Genomic DNA, 17,427 nt, shown 5'->3' with positions numbered 1-17,427 from the left:
TTTGATTCAGCTTTCCTTGCTTTAGAGCATCGGTCGTCATGATTGAAGCCAATCTGAAGTTATAGCTATAAGATTGTCTAAATGATATAAAAAAGACAAATGGAACAGGATAAGAAGGAAGGGAATGGAAGAATGAATCTAGGGAAAGAGAGGAAAGAAAAGGAAACAGAGATAATGGCCTTCAACGAACCTGAAAGCGGGAAACAAGGAAGCTTCACTAGGAGAAGGCAAAGCCTCGTGAAAAAGGACCTTCATCGTGACCTTGAAGCCATCTTCCTCTTCATATTTGTACTCAAAACATTACATTTTTGGGTTGAATAAACAAGAATATGTGAGGATCTATATCGGATCGGCTTTGCATAAGCTTGATAAACTGCTGACCAAGAAACCAAATATCTTTTTACCAAGAAATACATATTTCATCATTCCATGATGTGCCAACAGCTGCGATCGATCCTTTCAAACTTGATTGGCGAATCACCTCAGAACTTAAAATAAAGTTTGAAGGGCTAGCTTCAAGGACATGCTTATCAAGGGGATTAATAAAAGATGGTTTTCTTGTTCTTTTTTTTATTTGAGTATTACTCCTTGAAAAGAAAAGGACATCCGCAGCTCGTTGAATTCTGGATAGCTAAATCTCAACGAGAGAGTTATTCCTTCTATGACTGGAATTGAACTACTGCCTTCTATATAAAAGGCCATGGTCTCAACAGATATCAAGATGGACGATGACCTTGACCCTTCCAAAACCCCAAAACTTTACTACTTCTGTTGAAGCCCATCACATTTTCCCGGTCCTTTCCAATACTCACCATTTCCATCTGTGCACTCAAGACGCAGCCGACCCAAACCACAACACCAATATCTCCGGGCAGAGACTTCATTCCCTTTGAAAAACATGAATGAAGACCGATTACCATCTCCCCGCCATCACCACACCAACAATAAGAAGAAAACAAGATTCGTATTCAGATTCTTGAAATCCCCAACGTTCTACGTTACCCTTGTACTGCTATCCTACGCACTAGGTTACTTATCAGCTCCCAGCTCACAGCTATTCACTGAGGCCTTTTGCATCTCCAGAAATCTTGAAGGTCGACCGTTATAACCTCAAAAACCAACTCGACAACTTCCGGGTCAAGACTCACTGTGCCAAACCCCTTCCACCCCAACTTGTACACGAAACAATTCTAGACCGAGTTTACAACGCCACGTCGCCATATGACAATTTCCCTCCTGCGCACGTTAGAGGCCTCCTCCGAGATAAAAGACTCGAAGGATGGGGCTCATACGGTGAAGTTTTTGAACACCTTATCCAAAGAGTGAAGTCTAAAGTGATTAATGAAATGGGTACTTTCTTGGGCGCTTCAGCTCTCCACATGGCCGAGTTGACTCGAAAACTCGGGATCGACTCACTCATTCTTTGCATTGACGATTTTCGCGGGTGGCTTGGGTTCCGTGACCTGGTTGGTTTTGTTAATATAGTAAACGGTGACGTTCTGTTGCTATATCAGTTCATGCAGAATGTTGTTCAAAACAATGCCACTGGGTCGGTTTTCCCCATACCCTTTTCGAGCGGGTCAACATTGGAGATATTATGTGAGTGGGGCGTGTTTGGTGATTTGATTGAAATTGATGCGGGTCATGATTTTAACTCTGCCTGGGAGGATATTAATCGGGCCTGCCGCATCTTAAGACCCGGTGGGGTAGTTTTTGGACACGATTATTTTACTGCAGCGGACAATAGAGGCGGGAGGAGAGCAGTAAATTTGTTTGCTCAAATGAACGGGCTTAAGATCCAAACTGATGGCCAGCACTGGGTGATTGACTCCGCCTGAATTCGGGTTTGCTTGTGCTTGTGTCCGTTAAAAGTTACCGTTCTTAATTTTGTAGACTTTTGTTTTACCGTCTCTTATGAGCAATATATTTATTTTACTGTACTTTAAAAATATAAAAAGATTTAGATAGTGTTTGGGAAGGAGATTTTAAAAAATTTAAAAGTTTTTTTTAATTAAAATTTAATACGGTTTATATCTTTTAGATCGTTTTGATGTGCTGATGTCAAAAATAATTTTTAAAAAATAAAAAAAATATCATTGACATGCATTTCAACACGAAAAATTATTTGAAAAGCAACCACTACCATACTGTCAAACACGTTCTTAGTTATCCATAATTATGATCAATCAGATAATAATTAATAGATTTTGTGAAAAACTATATAACCCATAAGAGATAGTCAAATAATTTTGTTTGAGAATGATAAATCGATCATTTTAATATTTGAACTTATACAATAAGTTCAGGGCTACAGTAAACAGCCTATTAGTTTTTTTTTTTTGTGATTTTAATTGTAACTTTATTTTAACTATCAAGATTGTAAAAATTCTTAGAATCAAGTTAGTTAAGGCCAATGATTAAAAACTAAAAAACAATGAAATTACATTAAAAAAAATTATCAACTATTATAAAAGATCCTTGTTATTTTTTTTATATATGAAATCCTTGGTTATTATATTACATTATCTTTAATTATTTTACACAAAAATTATTAATAAAATTCTTGTTAATTCATTTTAGAATCACTACTAATATTAAAAAAAACTAATATTTATTTTTATCAATTTTAAAGCTTTTTTATATCTTTTAATTGTATTACCGAACACAAGTAATTAAAATAAAAAATAATAATTTAGATTATAATTTATTATAATTTTTACTTTCTATAATCGCTAATAATATATAAAACAAAACTTTCATAAAATTTCTAGTTATGCTTTATTCTTTTATTTCTATTTACTTCAAGTATAATTAAAATTTAAAAATAATAAAATTATATAAAAATTAAAAAAACTATTAAATTAAAATGTTTTAGATAAAAAGACTTGTTCTTTTATTGTTTCTTAATTAAAACATGCGTTCTTGTGCATTGTAAAAGAGAATAAAGCTCTCTTTGGACCTCTCGCTTCTTAGAGTTAAAAACAAATACATTATTTTTTTATATAAAAACAAGTTACAAAAAATATATTTTTTATTTATTTTAGGAGGGCTTATAAAAGAATTATATGAATTTTAAAGATACTTTTTAGAATTCCTCATGATAAATATATTAAGTTTGATCATGTTATTGGGATCAAACTCAACGCAAGGGCCACAATGTGATGGGTATCACACTCAAGCCTAAAAAAAAAGCACTCTATATGGGCCCATTAACTAGGCCTACAACTATAACGAGGGTCTAAAAACGTTTTCAAAGTTCATTGTGGATTTGCATAAAAAAAACAAATATTTTTAAAATAAATATTTAAAAATACCAATAAATATCAGTACATCAATTGCAATCTCATCTCCCAAATTAAAAAAATAATAAAATAAAATTTCACACATAATAAACATGCACTTGGAAACTTCTATAGTATGTGGCGGGTCCACATCCAAAACTTGATCATTGGGAATTTTGTGATTCCATTTCATTTTTTACTGCCAGCTAGCTAGTGTCGTGTTGGCCCTACAACGTTGGGTTAACAGAAGCTATTTGCAGATTAGACGTCCAGGTCCATAACCTTCATTTTTTTTCAAGATATTTATTTGCCTTGTTTTTTCTGCCCCTGTTACTGTTTCCCACTTTGGATTTGTCATTTCATTTTCTCAAAGGGCGACGCAACTTTCAAAGAAAAAGATATCCTCCCATGCCAATCAATTACAAAATAATAATAAAAAAATATCTAGTTTAAAAATATAAAAATATAGTTATAATAAATATATTAAAATAATATATTTTTTTATTTTTTAAAAATTATTTTTAATATCAATGCATTAAAATAATCTAAAAACACAAAAAACATAATAATTTAAAATAAAAAAATTTTATTTTTTTAAAAAACATTTTTAAAACACAAAAATAAACTGTATCATATACCTCTTGGATTTTGCTTAGATTTTAATTAATTTGAAACAAGCAACCCCTTAACTGCCTAAGAAAATAGAAAGTAATGAAGTATAATTAACTAGTAGGTAATTGATATAATTGTATCTGTAAGCTGTTGAAATAATTAAGATCAAACATAAAAAAAAAAAAAAATCTGAATAATTTATATATTATAAGTTTATTGACTTAATTTCAATATAAATAAAATATATATAGATTAAACTAAAAATATTATCATATTTTTAATAAATAAAATTACATAAATATTATTTAACCGAATCTATTTGAGATTCACTGCTAATTAGGTTAATTTTAACTGGTATAACGTTTAATTGCATAGAAAGTCATGGAGAGGAGGTGTGTTTTTATAAATACAATGTGTGGTATGTTTTTTTTTTATAATAAAAATATATATTTTTATAGTAGTATATTAAAATCATATTAAAAATACTTTTAAAAATATTAATTTTATATTTTTGAAGGCAATTGACGTGATTCCAAGCCATCTAAACGAATCTCTGTCAACTCAGAAAGGAGAATTAGCAAGAAGAGATCATTTAGCGTACCAGCGAGGCCTTCAGTGTCAAGGTTCAAGTAGTTATTCAGCGTTTGGTAAATCCTAAGAGAAAGGCAACCAACGTTGGTTATGACATAAATGGTACTGACGACGCACGTGGGAAAATCATTTACATTTTGCATTTATTTACGGTTGTGATAGTGGTTTTTCTTCTTATTTTTTTGTCAAGTGGAGGCATCACTTCCACCACAAAACGTGAACATCACCAGAGTGGGCCTCCACTAATTAATCCCATGTTCATGATTGCTTTGCTTCCTTTGTCTTCTTTCTTCAACATAACAAACACGTTCAAGCCTGCACTCACTCCTTCAGGACACCAATTTTTAAGGTGCTCTAAGGGCTAATTTTCTTTAAAAAATAATTTTATATGATAATATAAAAAATAATTTTTTAAAAATTAAAAAATATATCATCTTGATTTATTTTTAAAAAATAACCATAATTATATTTTCAAACTACAGTATAGGTTCATTTTAAAAACAAATTAAAAACAACATCTTTAAATTTGATATTATTTTCTTGTAACGAGCAACTTCGTGATGATATTATTATAAATAAAATTGCATTATTTATGCCTTTATTTCTCACACTTATCCCTCTAAAGTTTCTCTTACGACACTCATAAGTTACTACACTTGCACGAGTCTGAGCTCACAGGTCTTAATTTGTTAATACTTTGTTTTGTACTGTTGATTTTTGCGGCACGACTATAGTTTTTTGAAAAAATTAATTTATTTCTTCATTCAAGATAATTATTTTAACGTCATTAAAACGTTACATATACTTATAATAAAAATAAATTTTAAAAAATAAAAAATATTATTTTAGTATATTTTCAAATAAAAATATTTCAAAACAAATTTAACATATTCTCATAAATTTACTGACCGTGCATCAGCTGTATAAAAAAAAAAGGTTGAAAAAAACTTTGTTCCGTACAACTTTACTTTATTTTTCCCCACCGCTTTAACAGGGACCATTGCTTTACTTCGGTCGCAACAGACAACCAGCCCTTTTGTTTCTATTGGTTTTCACTTCGTCGTCATTCGTACGTTGCCATCCTATATATAGATATATATATATATATATATAGCCTTAGATTAATTGAAAAACAGCACGTGTTACATAAATGGGTGTGGTGGGGTCTAGATTCCCAGGAACCAAACACACCCAATAATCTCTATTATTTTTAACGCGGTACACAAAAGGAGCAGCAGAAATAGATATTTCAGACCAAGTAATTTAAAACTCGCCTTTAGCCCTAGAGGAGAAAGGGGGGGAAAGTTGGAAGGATCTGAATCATGGCCTTATTCAAAGCTTCATCCATACTCCGAAGGAAGTACGGTTTCCTTTCCGGTCATGTGCATGAGGTGCTATGAGCACGGGGAACAGCAATAAAACGTGAAGTTTCGGTTCAATCTCTTACAGGCTCAAGATCTCAATACTTTTGGGAAAAAAAGGAGCTGTTGCTTCATTAATTTCCATGATTACATAATTCGAAGGTAGAAATCTCTGAAAACTGGAAAGAAGAAGAAGAAAAAACAAACCGCTTATGAACAAGATGTTTGCAACAGGAATCATAACAACAACGATCATGATCTTACTGTTCTAGTCTTCCAAGAAGAGCAGATTTGAGCGCCTCTTCCGTTCTCAGTCCATCAGGAACCCTAACGACCACATCTTGGAGCATAAGCTCGTTAACACTGGACATACTTGCATGATGCACCTGAAATTCCAGGTCACGCAGTGCACTCATTAACCTAGAACCTGGATAATTCACATTATCGGATTGGACCCTGATCATTGCATCATTACCCACAAACTTGACCTCAACTTCAAGTGCAAGCCCAGCACCACCAGAATTACTATTAGGCCTGCAGGCAGCTTGGTCCACAGAAGTGGTGGTGCTTTGATTGTCCATAGTGTCAGCCACTTCCAATTTCACTTTCTTGGACTCCCTTTGTAGTTGTGACTCCAATTTATCAACCTTGGCCTTCATCTCATTTATGTAAGATACAGCATCAGATAACAATGATGCTTTGTCCATTCTTGACACGTTTGGGACCACAGCTCGCAGCGCGTAGAACCGGTGGTTCAGCTTCTCTCTCCGCTGCCTCTCAGCCTCTACATGGTTCAATGGGGCGCCTCTGCCCAGCCCAGGCTTTCTCCCTCTTTTCTTTGGAATTCTTTTCTCTATATTCACAGCAAAAAAATGAAAGTCCGAGTCTGAATGTTCCGAGTCCACGTACGATTGGCCTGGTTTATTAACGTTATCTTTCTTTGTTTCTGCTCTTTCTTGTGCTTTTTTCTCTCCATGTTCAATCGTATGATCTTCTTCTTGAAGACCAGCTATTATGCCTCCATCCGCTATAGAAATGTTCCGGTCAAGAAACTGGATTGGTTCTTGACAGGGGTTATTAGGACCTTTAGGCACCAAACACGAGTTAAGATCTGACCCAAAAAGAGACTTGGCTTGTTGAACAATACCCCAGTTTTCTCTGATCACACAAGAGGATCCCAATTCAAGAACCCCACAGGATGTAGGTATGCAAATCAGGGTCTCAATGCCATGCATTTGAGCTTCTTTGACTCTTTCACAGTTGTAGAACTGAAGTTCATGGCCACCAGTTAACCAAATCAAAGAGCCAGTGGTATAAGCCTTGCCGAGGATTCCGTCTCCAGGTGAGAAAGATCGAGTAAGAGACATGACATAGAACCACTCAGTGTCGGTGGAATCAGTGCCATCCATCAAAGACATATCCAGATCATGACATTCATCGATCAGGGAATGGATTCCCTTCATGACCCTTTTCCTCTCGGAGTTTGATGTCGACATGCGGCTGTTGTTAGTGGTGCTTAGTTTTGGGGAAGTGTCTTTGGAGCCTTGAAAATGGCCATCACCCCAGGCTAGGAAGATTTGGCCACTATCATCCTTTGATGCTTGCCAAAATATGGCATAAGACCACCAATCTGGTTGGGTTTGGACTATAAATTGAAGCCTTTGTTGGAGAGTTGGTGGGGTTTCGTGGGATAAAGAGACTAGCGAAGAAGATGAAGATGGAGAGATAATGAGCCCCTCCATGTATGGAATCTAGTTGTGTTGAGAAAGACGGTGGGAGGAAATTAACTTAAGGGGAGCGTTTATGTAAGAAATTAAGATTGAGAGAACAAAGAAAAAGGAATCGGAGATAGAAAGAGCTAGTGAGAGAAAAAGGTGAGACTTTTGTGTTCAGCAGGGAAGGAGAGGACCTGCCAATGGCCCAGTAGTTACTGGGTACTTATTGCTGATCAAGAAGATGCAAAAATTAAATTAAAATAAAGCCGCATATTTATTAATTTTATCTCTGATATTAATAAAATTGGTGTAAAGAGTATAAGCAAAATTTAATAATTATATTATCGCTCTTCAAAATATTAATTTTTAGTAAAAATCATGTTTTTAAAATGCAATAAGATAAAAATATATTATTTTACTAAAAATTTTAAATTACTGAGCGAGTTTTTCTTAAATAATCCATATTTATAAAATAAAAGTAATGCATGACAACAACAAATAAATAACCTATAAATTTTATAAGTAAAGAAAACTGAACGCATATGAGCCCTCAATTCACAGGTTTATCATCTATCAAAATAATGATAATAAAGTTTGTCTTTGTAAAAAATTTACAAAACTTTAAATAAAATCTAAAAATAATAAATAAAAAAACATGAAATTCAAAAAAGTCATGAAATCCAGAAATAATAAAATTGTGAAAACTAGGAGCCTTAACAAGATTTTTAATATTTAAAAATCTGATAGTCTGTACAACAATTATATATATAAAAAAAAACAACTTTTAAAAATTCATGTAAAAATTTGAATCTGATCTAATAATTAGATAAAAAATTATAATTTTTTGGACTTAATTCTATCTCATTAATTCATAACTAAATCAACTAAATTATCCATATAATTTATCTAGAATAAATTTAATTTCATCTAATTATTGCTGATGCATACCTAATCGTTTATAACCACTCGTCCTCACGGCTGAGGTTCCATCAATCAAAGTTCTTTAAAGAAAGAAAATGAGACTTTCTTTTTTGGTACAGAAATAGATTAGAAAGTATCCAATGCGGTAAAGATACAGGGAAAAAAAACGAGACAAAGGAGAGACCCAGAGGTTTGACAGTGTTCTTCCTGGTCTACGGTGGGGGGAGGGAGGTAAGTGATGAGTTACCACTACTCGTAGAGAGTAGAGAATGGGATAATATAAAGGGAATTAGAGGGGCAGAGGGCATATCCATGGGAATGCAATTGCAAGAAGGGAAGTATAATTACGATATGAAAGCAAGGTTGGTGATGGTAGGGCAAAGTGTCTCAGATGAGCTTAATTAGACATGTCAGCGTCGGACATGAAACTGGCACGTGAATGGAAAGCGAGAGGGCCAGTGACTACTCAGTGGTGCGGGCTCGTCGCAGTGAACTTCTTCTGGCATTACAGTTCACCGGAAGGGATTAATGGCTGCAAGTCCAAACCATATATATGGGCGAAGAAAAGTTTGGTGCCCTCCGGGACTGCGGTTTTCAGACTGGTACTGGTACTGTTTTTCCGGTATTACTTTTGGAAAATACATGGTCACCTGCTAACATTTGCGTGGTCTCACCTTCTTTCATGGCTTTCCGTGCGATTATTTAGCAGCTTGAAACTTCAATAAAGTGATTGAATTGCCCTAGGTTTGGTAAATTCTCCAAGTTTCCATTTTTTTTCTTCTTGTTTGATGATGGCTTCCTTTGCAATTGACTCGGAGAGCACAAGGAGAGGATAGTGTCCTTTTTTGTCCCTGTATTTTTTTTGTTCCTATATATATATTTTTCTTATGAAATTTATACTCATACGTTGTTTTTTCTTTTTTTATTACCAATTCAAAAAAAAAAAAAACTAATAATTAAAAGATGACATTTGTCACTTCAAAATTTAAAATAAAATCCAACTATTCCAAGCATGCATTAATGCATAGCATGTGATATTTCACTCTTTTGTTTTTCTAAATTACATTTGATATTTATTTTTAACAAACTAATAATTATTATCTAACAATAGGATGGGACTAAATTGATATCTTTCAATGTTATAAAGACTGAATCATAATTCTATTTTTGGCTTCAACCTCTAGCGAGTTAAATCACTTTTGATTGGTTCAAAAATGAGTAAAAAATATATGAACATACAAAATTTTAATTTTTCTTGTATTTTTACAAGATCTCTTAACAACACTTGTGATTTATGAATGAAATAGATTAATTTTGTCATTTTCATAAGAAAACAATCCATGGAACTTGCAATTAATTAGTTTACATTCCAAAATCCAAAATGTTTAAAAAACTTTGATCCAAATTACAACTACAACGCAACGAATGTTAATTATCAACTAGTAGTGTTCTATGGTTTAAAAGCAATGATGAAAGACCCTTTGAATGTTGCTAAAGGAGTGAAGAGAAGCCCTAACTCTAAACCATAAGCCCAATTGGTAAGCCAGTCCACACAATTGTTGTTGTTGAAGTAATTTGGGAGGGAGATAAAGAACTAAAATAAAAAACTAATTTGGCTTACAAATGTGGTAAAAATGATTTTGTAAATGTTTATTTGTTTTGTATAAAAATAAATTAACTAATTACAGTTTTTTTTAAAATAAATTCTTTAAAAGAATCAAGTGCCAAGAGTCATTGTTTTGATATCATATAAAGGACTTACTAAGAGGTCCTACAAGAGAGTACCCACCCACCATTGTACTCATTTATTTATTACATTACTTAAATTCGAGGTTATAAACACTCTGGAAAAACTTTATATTTTCCAATTTCATTACAAACCCTTTCCAATTTCATTAAATTCGAGGTTATAAACACTAATAATTGTCATCTTTCCAATCCCTTTTTAAAATCATCCGGATCGAGCTACATCACATGATTTTTCGATTTCTTAATCCCTGTTAATTAGTACAAGAAAGGCTAAAATTGCTAGGAAAGATACCCATTTTGATTATCTTATTTTCTCTCTCGATTACGTCAATTTAACTACCAGGAATAGAAAAATAGGAGAGATGGCACACATAATCTCTTGATGAATTTGGCCATGCCTCCCGAATCTAGCTAAATGAAATATATTCTTCTTCATGTCAGATATATATATTCACGATATCGGGCATCTTGATGATAATTCTCCCTCTTTTGTGCAAGAATACTTTAGGGATTTGAATTCTTGAGTGATCAAATGAGGTAATATCTCACCTTGAGCGACAAAAACACAAGCTATTCTTTAGTTAGACGACAAGCTGGAATGCCGTTTGTGTTAGTTAGAAACCATTTAGCAGAATCTGGAGTCTGTCGGGATTGAAAACTATTTGAAGATGAAAAAAAAATTAAAAAAAAATCCAATTGCATGTATCTAGCTCTTCTTTTATTTATATTGTAAGCTTATGTCGCTTTTCTTTTATATAAATAAAGGGTGGCGTATGGGTTTTGGCATTGAGTTGCAGCCTGATCGATTTGAAATTAATTAATAATTATTTTTTAAAATATTTTTTGTTTAATAATATATTAATTTTTTTTATTTGTTAATATCAATATATCAAAATAATATAAAATTATAAAATAAAAAATATTAAAAAAATTTCAAAAATATTTTTTAAACACAAACAAAAACCCTCTAACTTTCTATACTTTGTCAATGTTTTTTTTAAAGGAAATGTAGCAATCATTGGTATAAGTTAAGCACGCATAAAATGACGCCCACGAAGAAAAGAAATGAAATAAAAAAATTATATTGTAGCCGTACTCATACAGAAGCGTGGGCGATGTTGGCTCTCTTTTCTAGGAAAGTAACAAGTTCAATAATTACCGTAACTTTCTATGCATGGAATAGTTTGTCCTGCTTCAATCTTACCTCATCAAGGTGATAAAAATCAAACCACAGCTGACCGATTCGTTTGTCGGATTATGATAAAGTTTATCGTATGAATAATTACATTTGCTCTTAATAAAAAAAGACTTTAAAAAATAAATTGTGGCTAAAAAAACACCGTGGAAGACCCGGGTATTTAGGATTGGGCCAAAAACCAATGAACAATCGGGCTGAAACGGAATTTACAGCGTAATCCATTTATGAGAATAAAGGCCCAATTATTTAGAGCTTAAAGAAAACCCGTGTAGTGGTCTTGGATTGGATGAATCCAACCTCCTCGGGCTTTTAATGCGAGGTTACTGTTACCATTTTTCCATTACACATTTTAAAAATTGGATTTTTCTATTTTTGTGTCAAAATTTGTCATTTTTACCCGAATTTATGTTATGTATTTGCAATCAATGGTTTTAAATTATTTACTTAATGCAAATACCAATCTTAATATATCAATTATAGCATCTAATTTATAAGATCTCTAGGTGTTGGAGTCCTACATATTCTGCACGCAACGAAGCCGTGACCATTACATAACATCCATAATGACCTGCATTGCCTTGTCCAAAGCTGTGATTTTAAAAAATAAATCATGTCTTTCTGGATTTCTATGGAATCGTCTAGAACTAGCTGATCATAAGATCTTGTCATGGTCTAGAATTAGTTGATCGGGTCTGGTTAACTAAACATAGGAGAATGTAATTCCCATTTCGAAATCAGTCAAGATCGTTTCAGAATTCTGTGCCATTTGGAAATTTCTGTGTGATATGTGAAACGCATTTAACGAAAATGTCCTCCTTTTTTATATAGCTATAGCGTTGTAGAGAATGCCTGCTGCGACTACAAGACCGGGCTCAAGCGCATGGAAGACCGAGCTTCTTTCCTAATCATATCTTCAGACAGCCAGGTTTCTCCCCAGATGAGTTGGTTTTGATTACACGATATCGATCAACTTCCATGGAAAATGACGCTGCAAATCCAATGCCAGGAAACTGGGAGGTTTTCAGGATGTGAATTTTCCGACCTGCTTTTCTGCCAACCACTACTGTTTCAGGACCAGACTTGCTTGTGTTACATGTATACTGGCTTCCTGGTCGCTTCAAATCCCCCTTCTTACTTGCCACTAAACTACTATGAATGCAAAACAAGTTTCTCCTTGTGTTGCTCCTAAAACTTTGACTATTGCAATAACTTGTGTCATTACAGCTTAAGGTATACACATACAGACAACTAGATCACATTTGGGGTGACGACGTCCTTATTATTCAATCCAAACCACAAGGAAATTGAATTAGCTTATCCTTCCAAATTCTTTTGAGCAGTCTTCCACCTTCCCTGGCCTAAAACGAAGCTTAATAGAGGAGAACAGTCCGTTTCCAATACACTAGACATTCTGCCTCGGCAAATCATCTAGTTAGTGATTTCTCTCTAATATTCGGCGGCATTGTCATCTCTTCTAGGCCTTGAAATCCCATCAGATTAGATTCAGACAGCTGTTGATGTCAAACCTGCATAATTTTCCTTAGACTTCTGTCAAAACCTGCAACACGGTTATGAAAGAGGGAAAACAAATAAGGAATCATAAAAGGTGAGGGTCATCCCTCAAGAGTTATTGTTTATATAGCTAAAGCTGCAGTTAGGGCCTTCATACAAATTAGAGATTTTTTTTTATCTGACTACAGAATTAAGCAAACACTGGCATCTATTCCACAACAATCTTTAGACAAGCAACCATGAACTCAACATATATATGGTACAAGCCGGGACGCAACTGATAAATCACGCCCAAGCTTCTCCGCCTCTTCCCCTAGTATTTACAATTCCAATACCACGAGTCTTCTTAACTGGTTTACTCAACTGAAATACAGGGTGTATGCATAGCCTCCTCACCCCTTTTCTAAAACTTAGCCAGTCTCCACTATCATATTCGCCTTTGCATCCACTGTCTAGGGTGCCCCTTTCAGATAAGGGGGGGCTGCTACTTGAAACAGGCTTAAATTCCTCTTCTCCATCACCTTTCTTCTGAAATCTCCAATATTTTTCCTCAGTGTTGGATTCTAATCTATTCATAGTGGCAGACCTCAAGAACTTACCAGTGGAAGGTATCTCAGGTGCACCAGCGTTGAGTGATATTTTACAGAATTCTTTGCTGTTTAAGTTTGAATGACAGGGTTCACTCTTGTCGCCTGGGGAATCTGAGCATGTCGAGAGCAACCTAAGCTTTGCATTGGATTCCTCTCTTTCCTGGAGTGTTTTTAAGATCAATGTCTTGAGCAAGTTCATTACTTGCACGGCATGAATCAATGCGGTCAAAGGATCAGCCATCTGCATCATAAGAAGATTACATCTTAGATAATAACTAAAAAATGTTATGTATTTGCAAACAAAAGGGAATTCCCTTCGTTACAACCACAGCGTCAGCTTGTGAAACCCCATACATCTGTGAGTTCTATTTAAATGTGTGTAAAATCAATTAGAAATGATGATTGTCAGCTCTCGTCAATAGTCCGTTGTCCATATTTTAGGAGCTAATGGAACATATGGTCATCTTTTGTGATCATTCAAAAGAAGCAGTTGGCCCATCCATTTTTTCATTCAAAATCATAGAAATTATTTAATGGAACAATACTATACTGCTTAACATGAGGGTAACTTTCCAACAACAACCAACTAGAACCAACTAATACAAATTCAACAAACCTGCGTCATGTTGGGTGCAAAAACCATAGCAATGTTGCGTGCATTCATCTTGTTATACTGCTCGTGCTCCACGACATCTGCCATCAAATTGATTGCCCAATCAAGTAGTGCAGCTTCTGTCAGAGGAAGTTGCTCCACAAGTTGAGTGCAGTCATCTTCGGTGTTGCAGTGCATTACCTGTTCTGGTGTGATAGAATCGAGAACCCCAGAGGGTAGTTCTCTAAACCATGCCTGGATATAACAAAAAAAAAGAGAGGCAGCGTGCAGTTCAGAAAGCGGGGAAAAGGGGCAAAGTGACAGTATTATATGATTAATTATGAAATAAAGTGAAACGTCTAATATATTGGCTACCAGCGAAGAATATATGTCAAGTGATAAAAGAAACAGGGAGAATTTGATGACACAGAATCATATCCCCACAGCTGATTTACTGACCATTTTATCAAACAATGTCAACGTGTCATATGGCATACCTTTATTAAACCTGCCAAGCAATGGACTTCAATTCCACGAGGCACTACACCTTTGTTTAGCTGGTTTCTGACATACTCCTCCCGACCATTCTCAGCATTTATTCGGAAAATCCCTTCTGCCTTGGAAGCAAACACAGCAAAGAAAAGCCTCAATTTTGAACAGGAGTGACGACTAGCAGTACCGATACTAGTTTTTTTTTTGTAGAAATGGCAAGCAGCAGACTGAAGATAAATTTCCTTGGAAGCAAAGTAGGAACATAAACATACCTTAAGTCCTCCTTCTGCATATAAACGCTTTTGCATCATCAGAAGAATAGTCGGAACACTGTTCCCTTTGTCATCATGAGAACATTGCATCGACTTGGCAGAAACACCAAATACATTTGCACTGGAAAACAGAGGATCGATGTATCGTGTAAGCCAAGAAGATATCCACTGTTGACTAATCCAAGAAGCAGGACTAAAAAATGATGCAAGGGAATTTAAAATTCAAAGAATCAGAACCAGTACTAGCAGATATCACATGTTTAATCAAAATCTTAACTAATCCCTCCATTCCATCATCAAAATCAGCTCGGTTAAACCATTGTTTCATATGACCAAAAACGAAATCACAACTAATCCAGAAGGATCAAGAAACCAACAGTGCATATATTCATCCTCCACCCCCACAAAACAATGCGAACTAAAAATTGTCTTTGCGTGTGCATACAAACTAGACCATCAGTGGGTATATGTTGACATTCACTGTATTCGGTCAAAGGGAGGAGGAAAAAGAAGTCTTTTATTTGCCATTTACTGTCCTCTACCTGAGTGAAAATATTGATGAATTCAGTTACTTTCAGAGCTGAACTAGTTGTTGAAAAAGATCCTTATTTGAAAAACATGATGATCAAGATTAATTTACATGTTCACAAGCTAGCCTTAAATCAGCGGTATTCTCTTCTTATAAAACAGGTCTACATCTCAACCAAGACATCCAATATAAATAACTCAATTACAACAGGGGAAAAAAGGCTCTCTCCCTTATAACAGTAACAGTCCAAGAACAGGTCTTTATTTTTTAGGATTTCATGCGATCTTGCTACTGCCGAAGCTTTGTACAGTTGCTTATTTCATTAACCATGCTCAGGCAAAAAAAAAAATCTTATACAAGCTATATAAGATTGTGTAGCCTATATTTGGATCCTTTATAGCCTATATCCTATAGGCTATTACACTGTTTCATCTCCTGAAATACTCACCAGGCACGGGAAAAAAAGTTTTCTTGAAAAAAAAAGAAACCAAATGATATATTTTCTTTGCAGAAAATATCCAAATAATTTGTATGCTTTCTTAATTAATCACATCATCTACTAATTATTTTCTTTCATAATTCACCTCGTAGTTATTCCAAATAATTTTTGATAAGAAAAAGAAGTAAAAAAAATAAATAAATTTAAACCTGGCGCTAGGGACCTTGCAAGGAACCTCAGGCTCAAACTCAGTAGGCAAACCAAGGAAACCATTAAACCTATCAAAAGTCACGTGAGACAAGTGCCTAACTTCAGTAGGCCAGCTTATATCCATGGAAGAAACATCCTCTCTTTCCACGCTGCATGTCACCAACGACTTCCTTAACGCCGTTACCAAAACATCCAGAATTGCAAACTCTTTATTGCTATTTCCGTTTCGACCTCTCTCACTCCCTCCCGTTCCTTCTCTCGACCCAATAAACGGCGTTGATATCGGGTTTCCAGAAGCATCACTATATAATTCTTCTTCATCATCTTCGTCCTCGTCCTCTTCTCCGTCTTCAGTGCCGTTTCGGTGAAAGAAGGGAGTTGGAGGGGAGGCAGAGTTGGACTCGGTGAGTCCGACGAGTCCGCAAGATTTGGATCGGAAAAGCCGGGTCATTTTGGTTGAATGTGTTTTATTTATTTATTTAGAAAAATGGCGAGCTAGTGAGTGTGATATAATTGCGAGGAGTTTGGGATGGAATATATTTTTTTATTCATGAAAACAATGGGGAAGGTCAAGACTTAATAATTATTAATATTAATGGAGTAATACGAAAGAAGGGATTTGGTGAGAAGAAGGGAGGGGGTGGTAGAGAAGTTTGGTGGAGGAGGAGATGATGATATGGTTTTTGAGGTGGGGTGAGGTGATAAAGACCCTTTTGATTTTGGTGAATGATCGAGCGAGCGAGCGAAAAGTGGAGGTGACAGTTAAGGCTGCATCTTGACACGGAGTTACGGAAGGGAGGAAGCAAGCAAATGAAGGAAGATAGTTGAAAAAGAGACGACTAGTAGCAGTAACAGTAGACAGGACAATGTATGCGTGTGAGTGTGTTTTTGGTTTTTTGGATTTTATTGGTGATTCGTTAATAAAGTATGGCTAGGTTTTCGACATGTAATTAATTACAGAATAAGGAGACTGTCTAGCAAGTAGCTACAGACAGGAAGGAGGAAGACAGCAAATGAATGGCAAGATTCTGTACCATGGTACTCCCTCTAGTTATTTATTTATTTGCCTTACAAATCTCTGCTTTCTTTTCTTTCTTTTTTTTTTTTTGTTGGGGGATGATATTTTCGCTCTTGTGCGAACCTGATAGTATCAAGATAAGAAATACACATCAATTTTTGGAGGAAAAACATTTCTTTTATCGAGAGGTTTGATAGAATTTGACCGTACAATGCGACAGTTTTTCTTCGTTTTAACTGATAAAATCTGTTCATCATGATTACTCTTTCATTTACTGAGCAAAACACAAACTAAGAAGTTACAAGAAAAGCAGGCGGTCAATTAGTTAAGATGGTAAAGATCTGG

General features: G+C 34.8%; 3 protein-coding genes across 6 annotated transcripts; 1 reads left to right on the top strand and 2 right to left on the bottom strand.

The window, feature by feature from the left end:
- Window positions 1-99: 99 nt before the first annotated feature.
- On the top strand, window positions 100-1,907 carry LOC118041883 (uncharacterized). Its single transcript, XM_035049393.2, has 2 exons — window positions 100-288; window positions 1,029-1,907. The coding sequence occupies exons 1-2, from the start codon at window positions 100-102 to the stop codon at window positions 1,836-1,838; spliced, it is 999 nt and encodes a 332-aa protein (XP_034905284.1). The 3' UTR covers window positions 1,839-1,907.
- Window positions 1,908-5,595: 3,688 nt separating this feature from the next.
- On the bottom strand, window positions 5,596-7,763 carry LOC118041201 (transcription factor bHLH14). Of its 3 annotated transcripts, none has more exons than XR_004686264.2 (2): window positions 6,053-7,763; window positions 5,596-5,949 (listed from the first exon to the last, which is right to left on the bottom strand). XR_004686264.2 is itself a non-coding variant. In XM_035048427.2 (2 exons), the coding sequence occupies exons 1-2, from the start codon at window positions 7,585-7,587 to the stop codon at window positions 5,928-5,930; spliced, it is 1,575 nt and encodes a 524-aa protein (XP_034904318.1). In that variant the 5' UTR covers window positions 7,588-7,763; the 3' UTR covers window positions 5,596-5,927. The 3 variants fall into 3 exon arrangements, 2 of the variants coding, with proteins under 2 accessions (XP_034904318.1, XP_034904319.1); XM_035048427.2 differs by having other exon boundaries at window positions 5,596-6,024; window positions 6,110-7,763; XM_035048428.2 differs by having other exon boundaries at window positions 6,110-7,763.
- Window positions 7,764-12,575: 4,812 nt separating this feature from the next.
- LOC118041202 (rho GTPase-activating protein 3) lies at window positions 12,576-16,908 on the bottom strand. 2 transcript variants are annotated; one of them, XM_035048430.2, is made up of 6 exons: window positions 16,064-16,902; window positions 14,887-15,007; window positions 14,620-14,739; window positions 14,147-14,377; window positions 13,540-13,771; window positions 12,576-12,986 (listed from the first exon to the last, which is right to left on the bottom strand). In XM_035048430.2, the coding sequence occupies exons 1-6, from the start codon at window positions 16,513-16,515 to the stop codon at window positions 12,949-12,951; spliced, it is 1,194 nt and encodes a 397-aa protein (XP_034904321.1). In that variant the 5' UTR covers window positions 16,516-16,902; the 3' UTR covers window positions 12,576-12,948. The 2 variants fall into 2 exon arrangements, with proteins under 2 accessions (XP_034904321.1, XP_034904320.1); XM_035048429.2 differs by lacking the exon at window positions 12,576-12,986 and having other exon boundaries at window positions 13,026-13,771; window positions 16,064-16,908.
- Between the last annotated feature and the right edge of the window lie 519 nt (window positions 16,909-17,427).

The sequence above is a fragment of the Populus alba genome, chromosome 14, assembly GCF_005239225.2.
Source record: "Populus alba chromosome 14, ASM523922v2, whole genome shotgun sequence".
NCBI lineage: Eukaryota > Viridiplantae > Streptophyta > Magnoliopsida > Malpighiales > Salicaceae > Populus > Populus alba.
The sequence above is the reverse complement of the archived record's forward strand: the minus strand, read 5'-3'. Positions and strand labels throughout refer to the sequence as shown.

Excerpts from the sequence above, each read along its gene's own strand:
- LOC118041202 (XM_035048429.2), bottom strand. The coding sequence starts at position 16,515 with ATGACCCGGCTTTTCCGATCCAAATCTTGCGGACTCGTCGGACTCACC. Across the intron at positions 15,008-16,063 it reads TGCAAGGTCCCTAGCGCCAG|TGCAAATGTATTTGGTGTTT; the intron begins GTTTAAATTTAT and ends TCTGTTTTCCAG. Across the intron at positions 13,772-14,146 it reads TTGCACCCAACATGACGCAG|ATGGCTGATCCTTTGACCGC; the intron begins GTTTGTTGAATT and ends CTTATGATGCAG.
- LOC118041883 (XM_035049393.2), top strand. The coding sequence starts at position 100 with ATGGAACAGGATAAGAAGGAAGGGAATGGAAGAATGAATCTAGGGAAA. Across the intron at positions 289-1,028 it reads CCATCTTCCTCTTCATATTT|GTTACTTATCAGCTCCCAGC; the intron begins GTACTCAAAACA and ends CCTACGCACTAG.
- LOC118041201 (XM_035048427.2), bottom strand. The coding sequence starts at position 7,587 with ATGGAGGGGCTCATTATCTCTCCATCTTCATCTTCTTCGCTAGTCTCT. Across the intron at positions 6,025-6,109 it reads CTTCTTGGAAGACTAGAACA|TTTTCAGAGATTTCTACCTT; the intron begins GTAAGATCATGA and ends TCTTCTTTCCAG.